At 30.6% G+C, this 20,245-nt stretch overlaps 1 protein-coding gene across 3 annotated transcripts in view; it reads left to right on the forward strand.

Annotated features, from left to right (window-relative positions):
- Positions 1-20,031, forward strand: part of LOC139513003 (transforming growth factor beta receptor type 3-like) — a 59,833-nt gene extending 39,802 nt beyond the window's left edge. Inside the window, exons 6-18 of one of the 3 annotated variants that reach the window (XM_071301049.1) lie at positions 152-275; positions 3,099-3,294; positions 4,336-4,507; positions 4,855-5,006; positions 5,394-5,543; positions 6,356-6,551; positions 6,683-6,714; positions 9,407-9,575; positions 10,085-10,163; positions 10,855-11,047; positions 11,782-11,926; positions 14,157-14,321; positions 15,177-20,031. In XM_071301049.1, the coding sequence (XP_071157150.1) occupies positions 152-275; positions 3,099-3,294; positions 4,336-4,507; positions 4,855-5,006; positions 5,394-5,543; positions 6,356-6,551; positions 6,683-6,714; positions 9,407-9,575; positions 10,085-10,163; positions 10,855-11,047; positions 11,782-11,926; positions 14,157-14,321; positions 15,177-15,271 (1,868 nt within the window). In that variant the 3' untranslated portion in view covers positions 15,272-20,031. Of the gene's footprint in view, positions 1-151; positions 276-3,098; positions 3,295-4,335; positions 4,508-4,854; positions 5,007-5,393; positions 5,544-6,355; positions 6,552-6,682; positions 6,715-6,786; positions 6,846-7,714; positions 7,774-9,406; positions 9,576-10,084; positions 10,164-10,854; positions 11,048-11,781; positions 11,927-14,156; positions 14,322-15,176 lie in introns of all 3 variants that reach the window. The other 2 variants (XM_071301046.1, XM_071301048.1) reach the window with 2 other exon arrangements.
- Positions 20,032-20,245: the final 214 nt, after the last annotated feature.

Genomic DNA, 20,245 nt, shown 5'->3' on the forward strand with positions numbered 1-20,245 from the left:
AAACCCAAAAAGAAACAGAAATTGTTTAGTGATAAAATTATTAGTTTTCCTGATGGACAAACAAAATGTGTTATAAAGTAACATATATATTTACTATTTCTAGAATTGTGTTTGTTTATTTAGACACTATATTATATTTTTGTACTTTTAGATAACACAGCAACAAGTGTTTGTGAAGTAAAAGATTCTCAAGCAAAGACAGTTGATGCCATTTATGAAAAGCCAAAACCTTTTGCAGGCTGTATGGCTCCTCCAAGGTCAAATATTATGGAAAGGTCGGTTTAAAATTCTGTGCTAAACATTTATTAATTTTCTTCATACTGTAGGTTTAATTAAGGTACAAGAAAATGAATAAACCCTTTATACCTTTAAGAGAGGTCTCATAAATAATTATTTGATCATTGGTTTTACCTCAGAGTTGAGGTGAAGAAAAGCAAAAAATGAGTCCCTCTCACATCAAAGCATCTCTTTGGTCTTATTTTATTCTTTGTTTTACCGAAGTTTATGACAGTATGACAACTATGGTATTAGATGCTTCAGAACTTTTAGTCATTGAGAGCTTACCATTTCAATGAATTTAGAAGATTTTGCCAGCTTTCACTTTTGAAGAAAAATCTGACAGTAAAAATCCTGAGAATGTCTAGATCTGCCTACTTTCCAGTTCCCTAAAAAGATATAAGACATCTCTTTATAGAAGTTATTGCACTTAAATGATAATTTTTATACGACCGAAATAATTGAAAAATGTTTGGTCTTATATTGGTATCACGTTGGCGTTGTCGTCGTTGTCGTCGTCGTTGTCATAGTCTGAAGACATTTGGTTTTCACACTCTAACTTTAGTAAAAGTAAATAGAAATCTATTAAATTTAAGCACAAGGTTTATGACCATAAAAGAAAGGTTGGGATTGATTTTGGGTGTTTTTGTCCCAACAGTTTAAGAATTAGGGGCCAAAAAGGGCCCAAATAAGCATTTTTCTTGGTTTTCGCACAATAATTCTAGTATTAGTACACAGAAATCTATGAAATTTTAACATAAGGTCTATATGACATTTGGTTTTCACACTCTAACTTTAGTAAAAGTAAATAGAAATCTATTAAATTTAAACACAAGGTTTATGACCATAAAAGAAAGGTTGGGATTGATTTTGGGTGTTTTTGTCCCAACAGTTTAAGAATTAGGGGCCAAAAAGGGCCCAAATAAGCATTTTTCTTGGTTTTCGCACAATAATTCTAGTATTAGTACACAGAAATCTATGAAATTTTAACATAAGGTCTATGACCACAAAAGGAAGGTTGGGATTGATTTTGGGAGTTTTAGTCCCAACAGTTTAGGAATTAGGGACCAAAAACAGGTCCCAAATAAGCATTTTTATTGGTTTTTGCACAATAACTTTAGTATAAGGTAATAGAAATCAATGAAATTTAAACACAAGGTTTATGACCACCAAAGGAAGGTTTAGATTGATTTTGGGAGTTTTAGTCTCAACGAATTAGGGACCAAAAGGGTCCAAAATTAAACTTTGTTTGATTTCATCAAAAAATGAATTATTGGGGTTCTTTGATATGCCAAATCTAAGCGTGTATTCAGATTCTTAATTTCTGGTCCTGTTTTCAAATTGGTCTACATTAAGGTCAAAAGGGTCCAAAATTAAACTTAGCTTGATTTTAACAAAAATTGAATTCTTTGGGCTCTTTGATATGCTGAATCTAAACATGTACTTAGATTTTTGATTATGGGCCCAGTTTTCAAGTTGGTCCAAATCAGGGTCCAAAATTATTATATTAAGTATTGTGCAATAGCAAGAAATTTTCAATAGCACAGTATTGCGCAATAGCAAGAAATTTTCAATTGCACAGTATTGCGCAATAGCAATAAATTTTCAATTGCACAGTTTTGCGCAATAGCAAGAAATATTCAATTGCACAGCTTTTTTCAAATTGGTCTACATTAAGGTCCAAAGGGTCATAAATTAAACTTTGTTTGATTTCAACAAAAATTGAATATATGGGGTTCTTCAATATATGCGTAATCTACCCATGTATTTAGATTTTTAATATTTGGGCCCGGTTATCAAATTGGTCCACATTGAGGTCTAAAGGGTCTAAAATTGTACATTATTTGATTTCATCAAACATTGAATTCTTGGTGTTCTATGATATGCTGAATCTAACCATGTATTTAGATTTTGGATATTGGACCATAATAGGTAAATGTCCAATTTAAAAGTTTTTTAAGTTAAAGTTCTTAGACCACATTCATTCTGTGTCAGAAACCTATATTGTGTCAACTATTTAATCACAATCCAAATTCAGAGCTGTATCAAGCTTAAATGTTGTGTCCATACTTGCCCCAACTGTTCAGGGTTTGACCTCTGCAGTCATATAAAGCTGCACCCAGCGGAGCATCTGGTTACCAATGTTAGAATTTATATAATGTTATTAACATTTTGAAACTGAAAGTAAAACTTCAGCAGAAAGCAGTGAAATTCAATTTGAAATCATTATATGTTATATAGCTGAAATTGTATAATAAACATGTCGATTACAAAGTTGATGTCACATAGTTCAATATTTATAATTCATGTATATCTAAGGAGAATAATTTATTGTTACATAATCCTATAACTTATTTATATGTGTCTTATATAACGTCAACTTCTTTTCCAAATAAATAAAATTGTGATTTTAAAAGAATTGCTTCTCTGAAATTCACATTGTTTAAAATAATTTTGTTCGTTTAGGAGGGCAGAGTTTTTAATTCTTTGCTTGCATTTACATAGAATTGGTAACTATGAGGGCATTTATCTGATTTGAAAAATATAAAAATCTATATTTATATGAATTGATCACCTTGATCCAGCCATTGTTTAAAAGGGGTTTGCAACCTAGGATAAAGGTGGGGGTTCCAATCATATGTCCCCATTTAAATGTTATGGTCATCATATAAAAGTTCCTCTTTTAGATCTGCCACTGCTGTAAATATAATAGAATACAAATAAGTATAAAAGTAGATGTCAGTACATGTAATATGTCAGAGAGACAGCAAACTAACAACACTATTAAACACAGTATATTTGTAATCATTTTTACATTGCAGACTTGCTTATGTGATAGAACTGGAAAAGGAAGATCAAAATACAGAACAAGTAGAAATTAACGAGGTGGAGCTTGAAATCAAAAGTGGCAGAAGAAGAAAAACACATAGAAATTTTTACCTTGTCCTTAAATCTCCATGGAGGAATGTCACTTGGAGAGTTAAAACCAAAAGATTAGAAGGATATGCTGAAATAGTAGTAAGTACATGTTAGTTACTGATTAAAAAGTAAGAATAGAAAATATATGTATCCATTTATTGGTTAAAGTTATCTACTTTAGTAAAAGGAATAGCTAATTAAAATTCTGTTTTGAGCAGTACAATAATATACAATTTTTAAAAGGGAAAAGTGGGGGAATCATTATTGAGATTTTGAATATAGTTAAATACTAAAATACAGCAGCTGATTATCAGTTTGTCAAATAATTATACCCCTTAGCATATGCATTCTTGTTTGCTCAGTAGTTAGAAATCAACAGATATGTAACTCAACATTTATTTCTATCTTTTTCACTGTTTTAAATCCCCCTGATTTTTCATTCCCCAAATTACTGAATAGGTGCTTTTTGTTGAGGTTTTCTTTTGTATATTTTTGTGTAATCTCATATACAAGATACTTTTTAATGGATTCAAATATTTTTTTATTTCAGTTTTTAGCTCACCTGGCTCGAAGGGCCAAGTGAGCTTTTCTCATCACTTGGCGTCCGTCGTCTGTTGTCCGTCGTCGTCGTTAACTTTTTATATTTTGAACTTCTTCTAGAGAACCACAGAATGGAATGAAACCAAACATGGCATAAATGTTCCTTATGAGGTGTGGACCAAGTGTTGGTACTTTGTAGCCAATCCATCATCCAAGATGGCCGCTAGTGGGGGACTTAGTTTAATATAGGACCCTATGGGAAATGCATACAAATGACTTCTTTTAGAGAACCACTGAATGGAGTGAAACCAAACATAGCATGCATGTTCCTTATGAGGTGCTGACCAAGTGTTGTTACTTTGTTGCCTATCCAGCATTCAAGATGGCCACCAGTGAGGGACTTAGTTTAACATAGGACCCTATGGGAAATGCATACAAATGTCTTCTTTGACAGAATGGAATGCCATATCACATGATTTAAACCAAATTTTATCTTTTCTTTTATATGATTTCAAAAACCAAAATTGATTCAGGTGAGCAATACAGGCTCTTGAGAGCCTCTAGTTTGTTGTATAACCAAACGCTTTATATTCTTTTTAGTCGAACAGCAAAATAGATATATCAGGAATTAAGATGGATCCTGTTAGTGAGAGGATAGAAGATTTCACAGAAACAGGAGAAAAATTCCTTAAGTGGGTCGAAAAATATGTTGGTCAAGTGGCTATGTATACAGCTATTCATTCAGCTAATAAGATAAAAATGGTCATACCAGGTGAGTTTTGATTTATTAACCATGATTTTACCATATAGGAACAATACAGCAATTTAATAATTGAAAATAATTAAATCGAAAAAGTTACTCATATTTTCAATTACAGGTTAATGAACTGATATGACCTTTGAGAAACACTTTTCCTTTAATTAATGGTGATAGGTTTTGGAATTTAAAACAGTTCAAGCATTCATAATAAATTCCAATTGCATATACAAGTGCTAAGGTTTAATATATCATGAGGCCACTTGACTCGCCTGTTGAATTGAAAAAAATAATGGTTTTTACATCTTCTCCTTTAATGAGTTAGATAAGCTATATACCAGATATGTGTATTTTAATTGTAGATACTGATGATGAAGAAAAGATAAAATCTCAGATTTTGAATGACCCCTTTGATGACATACCATTTACAAAGAAAATTTTGAATCGGAATGCAAGAACTGAATGTATAAGCCCAGGAGTGATTAAAGTTTCTTTAAGTAAAACTGTATACCAGGTAAGAATGTTTATTTTCAGACAATCCATAAGTTTTGTTCATAAAATACCAAGGTAAAGACAAAAGGTCATAACATTATGTGAACTTGAAAATTATTTAAATGATCAGTACACCTTATAAGGACCAAAAAAGAAAAAATCAAGTTGAAAGATAAAGATTGTTGTCCTGTAATGAATTTTTTTAGTCTATAGTTGCTGTTTAAATTGTGAGCAGTGCAGGTTACTTTTAGACAGTGTTTAAATTGGGAGCAGAGCAGATTACTTTTAGACCTTTAAACAGGAGATTCATGAAATACAACCCTCTTGACTACTAGAGCAATGTTTTCAAAAATTATATGAATAATATCAAGGAGTTTAACCACTAAAGTAACCTTTTCTTATTTTGTAGACTTATGGTTTAGATCTATATCAGATGTCATTAATAAGTCCTACGTGCATTGCTACCCAGAATGCATCACATATTATCTGGGAGTCTGCAGTAGGAGAATGCAAAACCAGAAAAACAGAACAGGATGGGCAGACAACTCTTCACAATGCTGTATGTATATTTAAGATTATCACAGAAATATTCAGATAACTTTAATGTCATCAATAGTCAATGAATGTAAAATTAATTTTGATATTTTTGCATGCATATCACTAATTGTATGGGAGGGTGTATGATTAGCACCACTACATATGCAGTTTCTTGTTAAGGTATATTTTCAGGACTTCGGTTGTACCAAAGAATACAAAAATAGTGTAGATAATATATGAATATGTACAAATATTGTATATGCCAAAACACATTGAAATGGAGCTTTTGTTAGTAGAAACCTTATTAATTATGGTATAAATAATTATGATAAATGATTTTTTGGATGAAAATGGATGAAATGCAATCAAAACCCTATGTTACTGACTTGATATCTAAATTTTCCAAGGCTTATCACTACCTTTTTGTTACACAAAATATAGTGCATTGATCATAACATTCTATACATCCTATCCATGAATCCAGAAATTTAACCATGTAATTTAAGTCACAAAAAGATGTTAAACCTGTAAAGAAATTACATAACTTTTGCAAGGTGCAGGAATCTAATAATTGTTCTAAAAATATAAATGATGTCACTGTTTGTCACTGTTAAAGTCATCTTTAAATTTGAAGTTATCTACCATTGTCCAGAATTGTAGTTGAATCAACTACAACCAATGCTTTACTGAAATATTTAATTTAACTTCCCACTGATAAATTAATGCAATCTTTACCCTTCTGGGCTTACAGGCACTTTGATTAGTATTATAACTTTGAATCAATCAATTCAGTGTATATATGTTTTCAACAAAGTATAAAATTTAACATTGTAGCTTTTAATCCACCGTTCACCTGCAGATGCAATAGAAGCAGGAAGTGGATATCACTATGACAACATTGATGAAGATGAATTGAATATCTCAGGGTCAGGCTCATTGAATCAGGTGACAGAGACTTACATTGATGATGAAGATTATAGGCACAATGATCCTCCAATAATAAGTGATGTTAGCTGTCAGTTAGAGCAAGGTAGTGATAAAACTACAGTTTCAAATAGCGGTGTAAGTATAGTAATCTTATATAACGTCAAATAGGTCTAGGGGTCATGTAACATGATGATCCTCCAATAATAAGTGATGATAGCTGTCAGTTAGAGCAAGGTACTGATAAAACTACATTTTCACATAGCGGTGTAAGTATAGTAATCTTATATAACGTCAAATAGGTCTAGGGGTCATGTAACATGATGATCCTCCAATAATAGGTGATGTTAGCTGTCAGTTAGAGCAAGGCAGTGATAAAACTACAGTTTCACATAGCGGTGTAAGTATAGTAATCTTATACTGTGGATTCATTTATTTTCGTGGATAGAGAAAAAAAGACGTTTCGTGGTATACGTAAATTCGTGGATTGCTGATTACAACAACAAAAAATTAGATACGTAATTCGTGGATTTCCTTTTGATTAAGGAAATCAAATAACCTCCTTGGTTTTATTTAATAATAAAACAAAACAAAAAAGAAGGAATTCATTGAATTGTCAAAATCCTCGCTTGGTCATTCTAGGTTAAAGTGCTCATTGATAACTTCGATTACAATAATGGACAGAGACAACTAATTAATTGTTTGTTTTACAATTTATAAATTCTTGTCTGAATTCTATAAGGCATTAAAAACTTTATGATTGAAAGCTCATTTCCCTAATCACGATATAATAAACAGTGATATAAGTATAAGGTGTGAAAATAAATGTTCCTGTCATAAACAATATTACTTACGGGCAATATCTCCGTACTTGATCCTATTGATTTTTAATCACTGGTAAATCAAAATATGATAGGTAATTAACAACTTGCAGTTTTAATCAATTTTAAAAAGTAAATTATCACTGATATTCGATAAATTTATTATAGATTTAATCAAATACTTGTATCTTCTTTCAATAAAAAACATGTGTTATGTTACAATATTTATCGCTAGTCAACACTATACTAGAACTGCCTAACATAACGGAAATAAACATCCGACTCCATAAACATTTCTCGGGATTATTCTTCGTTGAATTCTTAAATTCATGGTTCGCTGTGACCCACGAAACCCACGAAAATTGGTATACCACGAATAAAAATGAATCCACAGTATAACGTCAAATAGGTCTAGGGGTCATGTAACATGATGATCCTCCAATAATAGGTGATGTTAGCTGTCAGTTAGAGCAAGGCAGTGATAAAACTACAGTTTCACATAGCGGTGTAAGTATAGTAATCTTATATAACGTCAAATAGGTCTAGGGGTCATGTAACATGATGATCCTCCAATAATAGGTGATGTTAGCTGTCGGTTAGAGCAAGGCAGTGATAAAACTAGTTTCACACATCAGTTTAAGTATAGTAATCTTATATAACGTCAAATAGGTCTAGGGGGTCATGTGACAAGATGATCTCCCAATAATAGGTGATGTTAGCTGTCAGTTAGAGCAAGGCAGTGATAAAACTAGTGTCACATGGTGTAAGTATAGTGTTAAATAATAAAATCTAACGTCAAATAGATCTAGAGGTCATATGATCGGTATTATTTTATCAAACAATTTCAACAATTATATGCTCCAATGTGTTCTTCGAACTCCGTTTTCTTGTTGATTCATAAAATTGAGAATGGAAATGGGGAATGTGTCAAAGAGACAACAACCCGACCAAATAAAAAACAACAGCAGAGGGTCACCAACAGGTCTTCAATGTAGCGAGAAATTCCCGCACCCGGAGGCGTCCTTCAGCTGGCCCCTAAACTTTATTTAAGATATTTAATTAGTGTTAGATTCATGTCAAGTCTACAATTGGGAAATCATACATCCATTATAACAATGTATAAAAGGTAGGGTGCTTTTATTTTGTCCATATTGATTGGAGGTTTACAATTAGAAAAAAAAATGGGTTATGAAGAATCAATTAAAAAACATTTAGGTTAAAACCAACTGTTCAACATATAATTAGGGCAATATCCTTTTGAACATAGGTATTTAAAATTGAATTATCAGAATTACAATGCAACAGGATGTTACCCGAACAGATTAGGTCACAGGCTGGTGTGTTAAATGTGCTGAAAATAAACATCTTTTATGTGTATTCTATAAACAAGCATTTCTTTGGATAATACTCTGGGAGTTTATTTTGGGAAAATTAGAATGTCAATCAGAAAATTGTTCACTGAGTTTGGGAAGTAACACATTACTTTTGATGCTTAAATTAGTTTTCATATTTTATGGTAGTTAAAGCGGTTAAGTAAATTAAAACACTTGAGTACTTGCTTTAGGGGAGCTTTCAGTTGACAAAACTAACATAACAAATGGTGCCCTAATGAAATATTGAAAGTAATTATTTCAAATCAGGGTCTTTTGATAAATCTCAGAATTAAGCTTCAATCCAAGAACAAAAATATTTAACCTTTTAAATCTGTGGGAAGAAAATTGCTAGATGAGTACACATTTCAAATCATGCTGATATTAACAAACAGTAGAACCAGGTTGGAAAGTGGTGACTTATTTATGGATACTTATTGTAAACTACTTTTACTGTATTGTTTCTTACTTGATAGTAATAAAATATGAATTTTAACTGTAAGAAAGAAATTCACATTTACATGGTGTCTTGTTGTTAATGCTAGTCCATCAAACTTAGTATTTTATTATTCTCACTAATGAGGTGATCTGTCTATAAGAAAGTTATTTTTATGATATCTGTTTAAATGGAACAACTTTTGAGGTAATGTCTGTTGAAACTACAGAGTGTTCACAAGGTTCCAGAACAAAAAAGACAATAGAAAAGGATTGAGATTTGTATTGTTGTATCTTGTTTATGATTAATATAGATTATTCTGCTTTGATTTTAGGATAAAATTAAACCTATGACACCTCCATCAACCAAAATTAAACACAATATGGATCTATCGTTTCGTTTACAACTGTTCAAATCACCACTTTATTTGGATGCCAACTACCTGTTTCCAATGAATATTTCCTTAGGCTCAAGAGTGTTTGTGGATGCAGCTATTGAAGGAGGCAAGTATAGGCTGATAAATCATTTCTTCTTTTGTTGTATGATTTTTCATCTCTCAAAGTGAATATATTTATAATTTTAGCATGTGAGCTGTTGAAGACTTATAAACTTGTGAATATTGCAAATGACAATGTGTATCAATGTTGGTGTGGACCAGTAAAGTTTCCATATCATGATTACTAGTGTGTCAAACCTATAACATTGCATACAAGTCATCATTATCTGAACAAAGCAAACTATATAACCATATGTAACATGTAGTTTGTGTTTTTGAAAAACAGCTGTTCAGTATTGGTTTGAATTCCCCCATTTATACTTGAAATTACAAAGTCAAATAAAGAAATGGATAAGATTTTTTTCAGTAATTTTTGATAGACTTTTTTTCTATATGTCAATAGCATATTATGTAACTTATAGTATATGAAATGTATAAAGGGCTGTGGGGTTTATGTATATTTTAGCAGAAATAAACACTAGCAGATTTTGAGTTAAATACCATTTTTGCTTACAGATAAGTCGATGCGAGTACAGATTAAATCTTGTCATCTAATGAAAGATCAGACTCCTGTAATGACATTGATACAAAATGGGTAGGTATTATTTTCATGAAAAAGGATGAAATTTATTTACTGTGAATTCATTTTGATTATTTGTATCATTTATGTTGAAATTATGGTACCTGTAGGACCATTCCATTTGATTGATAAATTCACTCTCCACATTTAAATTATAACCTTCACATTCTGTCAGATACTTGTTTGAATCAAGAGAACTTTTTTGAAAAGTAGTGTGTGTGTGTTATTTTTAATAATTTAAAAAAAGAAATATTTGTATACCCCACCTACAATATTAGTGGTTAATTTGGTCTGATCTGCCTCCAACCATTGGCCCATCTGGTCATTGTTTTACCTGTATTTGTTTGAAGTATAAAAAAGAAGATGTGGTATGATTGTCAATGAGACAACTATCCACAAAAGTCCAAATGACAAAACAAAACAACAATAGGTCACCATACGGCCTTCAACAATGAGCAAAACCCATACTGCATAGTCAGCTATAAAAGGCCCTGATAAGACAATGTAAAACAATTCAAACGAGAAAACTAACGGCCTTGATAGTTTGGTCTAGATTTCAAGCTTCATTGAATACAGAAATGTGATTGTGTGATCATGACTTGATGTGTCTGAGGAACATATATTCTTCTTAATTAATGTACAGTATCTTTTGCAAGAGCTTTTTGAAAATGAATATATGCAAAAACAATTGTTTATTGAATTACAGATGTAAAAATTCAAATACCAATTGGGAACCAGTTGTGAGAGGGAAGCCATTGATGGGATCTGTAACACAGAGTCAGAGATTCAGTTTTTCAGCAGACATTTTGTCACAGTATTTAAACCAGTATATTTATATCAGCTGTCACTTAACAGTGTGTAGGAACTATCAAACAGCAGACAATGAATTCATACCACAGGTAGGTTCTAATGTAGAATGGTTCTCTGTCATACCACAGGTAGGTTCTAATGTAGAATGGTTCTCTGCCAAAACTTTTGAAAAAGAATGGAAAAATACCCTCAAAACTTTGCAAGCTTCATGAAAATGGGTTAACTAAAAAATGATCAAAAACAAAACATATTTTAGAGGTGCTAGAAGTGCTCACACTTGGAAGTTTTTAACCATCTAAAAAATTAAAAACTAAAAATGAGCTTGAACTATGAGTAAATAGTATAATCATTATGAAAAATATATTTTGGGCACTGTTGAGTATTTATTAACTAAGCCATGGTACCTTCAATGATTTATTGTAACATTTAAAACTTACAGTTCTTCTATAAAAACATGCAAAACAAAACATTGATCAACTTGCTTGCTATGTTTGCTTGGTTGTTTGCAAACAATAGGTAGGCGGAGTTTCTGTCTGTTTTTATTAATTATTGGATTTGATTGGACAATAAGAATTGACATGAAATGAATTTAATGTTTATTGTCCAATCAAATCCCAGTAAATAGTAAACAGACTGAAATAAACTACCTACCTGTTGTTTACAAACATCCAAACAAATATAGCAAGCAAGTTAATCAATTGTTTGTTTTGCATGCTTTAATAGAAGAACTGTTACCACAGAGAATACAATACACTCACTGTAAGATCAAGCTTATATTTACCAATACCATTATACAAGTGTGTTTTCTGACGTTTCTTTTTAGTGTATTGACAATAAAGATCAGGTTTGTAGAAATGGACTACCACCATATAGTCCCAGAGTTCCTAACCATCCTGATGTAACTAAAGGACCAATGAAGGTTGTAAATACTGGTAGTAGAAAAGGACAGATTCCACCAAAGCTCAATGGTAAATATTGATAATGACAGTACTAATGTACAATGTTAGTTGTAAGGCCTTGTAAAATTGTTAAAATATTGAGTATGGCAGTACAAATGTACAATATAAGTTGTAAAACTGTTAAAATATTGAAAATGGCTATACTATATTGTATAATTAGGAGATAACTGTATTGTATGAGGCAGCGTCAATTTATGATTTGATGGTGGCAAATTAAGTTAACGGGTGACATGTTAGCAGAACCATTAAATGGGTATTTGTGACCATCAAATCACAAATTAATGCCGATGGAGCTAAAAATACAATATTTTTTTCTCCATTCGGCCAATTAAAACTAATTGATAGATTTTCATCCCCGACCGCCCCAATTTTTTAATTTTTTTTGAAAAAAATTATGATTTCTGGATTTTGTTCATTTCCGTTACTGGTAACTGTCGATAATTTAGTTTCATGTAAAACTTCCTGTTTCAAATTTCGGTTTTCGTATTTCTTAGAGTATTCTTACTGAATGATTAAGTCGATATATTCTGGTGATCTATGATGACAACATCATTTACCGAGAATATAGATTGATTACGAGAAGGGCATGAAATATTCGGGTTATGAGTAAAACGCTGTGTCCAAGAAAGCAAATAGCGGTATGTCACAAATGACACTAATAATTGTGAGTAAAACACCTTGGATTTATTTTATTTATACAATGACTTTGTGTCAAGATATTTGGACTGTGAATGAAACCCAAAATCGTAAGAATCGTGGAACACATTTGACTGGAATGAAAAAATTGACTCAAGCCTGAACTTTTTAGATTGGTGACCATATATTGAGTTCAGAAAATCTACAAACATACACATTTTTATTTTATAAATTTATAGCAAGCTCTTAGATTTAGATTTAGACATGCCTTTCGTTTTTTGTAGAAAAACAGCAAAAATCCTCTGTCCCAATACCCATGATAGAGTCATTAAACAACTTTATGTTCTACATTGCATCTTGCAATAATAAGGGCCAACTCCATAATTTCAACATTGTTTGAGTTTTCATTTTATTCTGTACTAATCATACTCGTGTTCCATTGCTTCATTTTATTAGGACAACAAAACATTGCTTATAAAGCAAAATACATTTGATGTAGGTAGTCCAAATAAAGAGAGCATTTCTCCACATTTCTGCTGTTTACTATAAAATAGGTTTCTAAAGCGGCAATTACATGTAGAACAGTGGTTGCCAATCAGAGATATATATTTACGAATTTGAAAAAGCAGCACCAACATATGGAGTATATGTGTCTCAATTGATATGTTACTCTAGAGCTAGCTCAAAGTACGTTGATTTTGTTGAACGAGGAATACTGCTTTCTCAAAAGTTGATTAGAAAGGGCTTTGAATCAATCAAATTAAGGTCATCACTCAAGCAATTTTATGGTTGCCATCATTAGGTGATTGGCCATTATGACAAAAGTGTGTCAGAAATCATATCTCAGTGATTTTCTTCCTCAGTCATAACAACCTTCCATCATTACCGAACTGAACAAAGAAATAACATGACGAGTGCCATATACGGTGCAGGAAATGCCTACCCTCTCCGAAGCACCTGATTTCACTCCTGTTTTTTAGTGGAGTTCGTGTTGTTTCCTACTTATTATTTGTAACTGTTGATGTAAATGTCTTTTGGTTTTATGAGTCTTTGGTTACTCCTTGGTTTTGATTGTTATTGTCTTATTCACGATACCTTATGGATGTATTTACATGATATAAGCTTATTAATACACTTGCATATATGAATAATACGTGACAAGAAGGTTTCAAATGAAATAGAATTAAAAAATAAAATCCTCCCTTCTGCCCCATTTAAAAAAAAAATTTGGATGAAAATCTACTAATTAATTTTAGTTGGCCTTATAATAAAACTTATAGAAAACAACATCAAAATACGCATTTATAATTTGTCTTACATCATCTTCTCTTGCATGTACATTTTCATAGCATCAATTGTGATTTGATGCCATGGATATTGGTGATATTATCAATCAAAATGAACATTACAAACAATGTTGCATTAGAAAAAGAGTTGTAAAGCATAGTAAAACGGTTAAAATATTGAAAATAGCAGTACTATATGTACAATATGAATTGTGAAGCATAGTTAAACTATTTCTCTGAGCGATCTAAGAAAATGGTAGTACTGTATGTACAATATTAGTTGTAAGGCCTTGTAAAACTATTTCAACATATTGCAGTTGGTGTTGAAGATGAAGTAAAGGAAACAGAGAAACAAGCAGGAGGCAAACAAAGTGTTGTTGTTGATGGACTAGAATCAGGGACTGTCATCTGTATTGCGTTTGCAGCATTTTTTATTGGTGTATTATTAATGGCAGCTTTATGGTTCATCCATACACATACAGGTAGGTTAATTAAGGTCAAAGAGAGGGACGAAAGATACCAAAGGGACAGTCAAACTCATAGATTGAAAATAAACTGACAACGCCATGGCTAAAAATAAAAAGACAAATAGACAAATAATAGTACAAAAGACACAACATAGAAAACTAAAGACTAAGCAACATGAACACCACCAAAAACTAGGGGTGATCTCAGTTGCTCCGGAAGGATAAGCAGATCCTGATCCACTTGTTGCGATTGTTGTGTTGCTCATGTTATTACAAATCAGGTAAATGTTCTAATTTAGTAGGTCACATTCATGAAAAGGGAAGGGTATTGTAGTTACGACATATGGAACATATCCAATATCATCTATGAAACGGTTATTCCGTAACTGTCAACCAATTTGTGATCAATTGACAGAAGGCTAATAGTAATCAGCTTGTGTTTCTGTCTATCCAGGCATGTGTCCATCCTTTGCAAATCTTTTCTCCTTTAGCTTTTAAACCTCTTGGAGTTAGATAATAACATTTGACACCACATCTAGAAGATGTGTTAAGTATAACCAAGAAAACCCTACAAATTCAGTAAAACAGGATTAGGGTAATCATATCATTGAAAATTATTGTATTATCAAAGCATTACTATTCAAAACCTATTAAAACCTCTCTATTTCATTATAATATCACTAAATAGAAGTTTCAAACAATTCAAGAATTTTGCACACATTTTAAGTATGAAGCGCTTTCATGCTTTTGTCAACATTAAAAAAATCCAATGAAATTAAAAAAGAAGCTTTTAATTCTAAACAGAACCAGAAAAAACTCTGCTATTTTGTCTAAGGAACTTAAGTAAAATAATCTTTTTTGTATTTTCAGGTCCTTCAAAACGTACAGATACAGGGAAAATGGGCATTGATGGGAGTGGTGAAAGTACACCAATGTCAACAGCACCTATTGCTGTGAATACGTAGTGTCTGTTATACAAAGTATCATCTGTACTGAAACATACTCTGCAGAATTACTGCAGCTTTAAACGGGTAGTCCATGATGTTCATTCCCAGGGAGGAAGAAATAATATTTTTATTAAGTATTCAGATTGTATGTTTACTTTATTTAAAAGTCTGTTTGACATATCTCAATATTTTTTTTTGTTGCACAACCTTTATGTTGTATTATATTAGCTTAATTTACACTTTTAAGTACGACCATTTTTAGTTTGACTGATTTGAAGTCATTTTACAGTTATTTCTTTTTTAAAGAATTTAAAATGGCATCTAGTTTAGTTCTTTTGCAGTGCATGGCTTAAATATTTATAAATTGGTGCTACAAGCAGTATTGCATATAGAGCTAATTCAGATTTTATATTTTATTTTGAATTTTTTTTTGCTAATTTTTTAGCAGTGATAAATGGCATGTGATCATTGTCAAACTTATTGTACTTATTTTTTTTTTTTTAAACTTCTATCAGTGAAAAAAAAAAAACTTTAAAAAAAAATTATAGTGCTTCAGACAAACATACTAGTAGTATAAAGGTTTTTTTTTAACATTTTGTACAGAATCAGAAATAATTTTACCTCATGAATAAGATGCATTATGGACATCAACATTATGGATTCTTTTGTATATTATAAGTGATTGGTTGAGTGAGACAGACATTAAAATTAGAATAGGATGCTCTCCATTAAAACTTATTTAAGAGAAGACATGATGATTTATTTAAGAAGTATAAAGAACTAGGGAAAGTAATTAAACCTAATATTGAAATCAAAACACAATGTGCCTTAAATTCAGATTATTATGTCATTTTCATCTATTGGCAATGCTCATTTTATTATTATTTAAAAAAAATCATCCAGTGGTACAAACAAAATCTGCATTTATTGGGAATAGTTTAAGTAGATATTTTTGTTATGAGTAGTGTACTATCTAAATGTTAAAAAGCTGGTGTGTGTAGTTCACATTTTCGCTAAGTTTTTTTATGAAAGGGCGATAGATTTCTTATATCTAAAACAAGCTTTTGTTTCTCTTTAAGGTGAGAATGACACAATAAAACAAGACATAACTAAAACAATGATGTGCCTGCTCAAATTTGGCAGCTCATGGTATTGGTGATGTGTATTCCGAAAGGTTCACAAATCTAAAAGTTAAGCTTTAAAACCAGTTTTGCTTTTTTATTATAGGGCTTTTTTTTGTTTTTTATTTTTCTTCAGGAATAACTATACTGGTTGTTTGTTATACTTACATGGTATAACTGAATGGCCTATTATTTTGGTGCTTTATGTTGTTGTGCTAACCATATCACTATTGTTTAGATATTACCTCATGTTATATTTATTTTGAGCGTATCGTTTAGAACAGGGAATTAGTTTTACTGTATTTGTTGGTGGACATCATGGCAAAATATATTGTTGTTACAGTACATGTGATCTTTGTATAAACACAGCTTTACAGTTAATTGATATTACTTAAAGATGTTGACCTTAGTTGGAATTCTGTGTTCTCATCATTATCATTCGAAATATATATTAAAACTTAGTTTATATAATGTATATAAAGACACGTCTCTGAAATGTTTGATTTTGACAAATAAAATAAAAAACTATTGCCAAAATGTTGACTTAGAAGACTGTGTTGTATATCTAACTGTAAAACGAAACAGTATTGTAGAGAACAGTGTAGTATTTGGAAATTGATTTCAGTGTGGAGTGCTTTTTATGTGACTTCCAAAACAAAATAACTAAAAAATACATTTTTATTTTAAAATTTAAAAAAGTTTATTTTCTGTTTGGAATCATTTTAATATTACCATTGTGTTTTTTCTCTCTCAATTATTTCTAACAAGTATGCTATATTTGAAATTGAAACAGTTGGAAGTCTTTAGTCAGACTAATATCTACTGATACATCATTGGCAAACAATACAAGTATTGTTAAAAATAGAAAAAGAAATCCTTACTTCCTTTCTGTTCTACTGGTACCTTTGTTTTGGTTTGGATAATTGTTTATCATTGTTTACTCTGAGAATTGTTAATACAGATCTGATTGTAAGATTTGTAATGTTTTTGAGGAGCTGTAAATATTTAGCTGTATATATTAATTGTTTTAGATTTTTTGGTCATCAGTTTTGCTTTAGAATGTGATATTATTGTCAAATAATGTTAATTATTGTTGATCAGTGTGTTATGAATTTTTAAACTTTCGTAGTAGTGGTGTCATGTATAATAATGAACATTTTTATGTGACTGTAATTTGTAAATGCCATTGAAATTTACTATTCCTTCAATCAACATGCTGTCCCAGTAAGAAATCATGCAAGGACATGCTATAATAGAGAACACAGTTCCTGTTTATTCAGTTATTAATGAAAATTCTTAGGAATTATGACTTTAGGGAAGCTAGGTTTACAAGTATACATAAAAATATCAGTCACACATATGTGTCATAGAATTGATATTGGTTCAGAGAATGATATGTTTTAATTACCTATGAAAGTCCAAAGTCCATAACATACTAATCTCTTGTAATCCCGGTAAATACTATGTTGTGTTTTATTGTTATTATAGGTTGAACTGACTCAGGACAATTCATTTATGATGTATAGTTGTACAAGTTAATACATTTATTAATGTATTATGTAATGTACACTTATACATGTTTTAATATTGTATGTTTGTATTAATACATTTAATATGGTATTTTCATATGTTTGAATACATTTATACATGTGTACAATTTTACTCAGTGTATGCATTCATGCAAAGATATGTTTTGTGTGAACACTTACGTTTATGCATGTATTTATAGATAATTGTTGATCATCTCAACAAGATTGATTTTCTCGCTTGAGCAGGGATGGCGAAAACAAGAAAGGCAATCGAGTTGAGATGACCAATGATAATCTGTTTATCGCTTTTACCTATGACGATGTCAATTTCATGTCAATTTCGTTAGCAAAGCCACGTGCTTGCTTAGTTTCTAGTTATAATTTTCCATCTCAAGCGAGTAGCACGATATGAAAAATTATCACAAAAAAAGATCAAAGGAAAAATGCACAAAATAGCGGTAATGTGTATTATATGAATAAAAACATGTATACATGACTACATTTGTAAATGTATTATGTATATGGGAATACTATAATACCTGTATTATGCCTTTGTGTATGTGTTATAAAACAATTTCATGTGTGATTTGTACTGTTGAATGTAAGAAATATATTATGCATGCAAGTTTGTTTTTTTTTAATTTTTCACAGGCATTGGCGTTTAAATTATTGTTCTTTTTAAACAATTTTTGCCAACACGATGAATTGCCTTACATTTGGCTTTGGGATTTGTAAAGGAAAGATTTCTTAACAATTATATTTTTTTTTTAGAATTAAAAAATTAACCCACAATTTACTTTTGGTTAATTTTTTCTACATTTTACATCTATGCATAATAATATAGTCTTGTTTTATAAAATTAATATTCAAAGTTGACTGTAAACTTCTTGTCTCTGAAATGAAAACTTTTATTTTTTGTGTATATATGATTCTATAAAGTGCTAAAACCCTTTGAAGTGCTACAAAATTTTAATTTTAAGTTTTTTTCTTTGTGCCATATCTTGCTGATTTATTTTTGAAATTGTGGAAATTCTGGAATATTGTTCTGTCCAATTTTTATTTACTTTTTCTTTATTTGAAAAAAAATAGGATGTGTGAGAATTCATTCATAAGGCAGCATCAAAACACATGAAGCCTTTTACTAGAAGCAGGTATCTCCCAACTAAATAGAGGTGGTATTCAATGCATTATCATTTTTTCGCATATTGTAAATTTTGATGCACACCATAACGGTAAGTTATTATGCATTAGATTGAATTCATTTCAGATGACATATGTGATACATGGAAGAAAAAGAAATATTTAAGGTTCAAAATAACTTTGTGAAAAATAATCAAGTTTTAAATTATATAACTTAATATTCTGAATGTTATTAATAATTAAAGGTACACATTTTATCTTAATCTAGCTTCCTAAAACGTGTGTCTGTAGTTGATAGAATATTAATGACCTCACATGATTCCCAGAGGTGAATGTATTATATGTATGATATATATATATACTATTGTAAAGGTTGTCTAACTTGTTGTCATGTTTTCATTCTTATTTGCTTGTTTCACTTTCTATTTGTTAAGAAATATAACTTAATTTTGTGTCTCTAAACAATGTTAAAAATGTGAAATAACTCAAAGAATTATTTTCTGAGATTTAGCTCCTTGAATATGTAATTGTTCTTCCTACATACTCAAAAGATAGCACAGTGCTACCATCAAGGTTGTATGTAGTATGCTTACTGTTTTGATCAATTTTATATATTGTTACATTGTTTAGAAACATGAATGATTAAAAGAACAATGAAAAAACTAATTTCCTTTAACGTGTAAAAGTGAGCGAGCAGACTTTCTACCTCATTTGTTACATTATATAGTGTATTGTATAGTTGTTTATTTTGTTTGAATTGCTACACAAACACATACAAGAAATACAGAACTACATGCATTTTATACATAAGGGATATATTTTCAGTGTGATTATTTACGTTACCAATGCAGGAAGTTATATTACTGTTATTTTATCAATCATAGGAGATTTAATGTCTCAATTGTCATATTTATTTCCCAAAATTTGGTTTTATTTCATCAATATTGTTAGCCTGTAAAAGTTTTTGGAACTATAGGAAAAAGAAAAAGCAATGTACAATGATCATTTATGCTAAATTTTCCAATTTTCTCCATATTTTGCTTATTGTCTTTAAAATGCAATGGCATTGAATATTTTGTAAAGCATTTCAGAACACTGCCATAAATTTGTGTTTCCTTAATTGTATATAAGGACTGTGGCATTAAATCATGTTTTTAATTCATATAACATTAAATTGCATGTCATTTTCATTTTGAACTTGT

Source organism: Mytilus edulis, chromosome 2 (genome assembly GCF_963676685.1).
Source record: "Mytilus edulis chromosome 2, xbMytEdul2.2, whole genome shotgun sequence".
Classification (NCBI taxonomy): domain Eukaryota; kingdom Metazoa; phylum Mollusca; class Bivalvia; order Mytilida; family Mytilidae; genus Mytilus; species Mytilus edulis.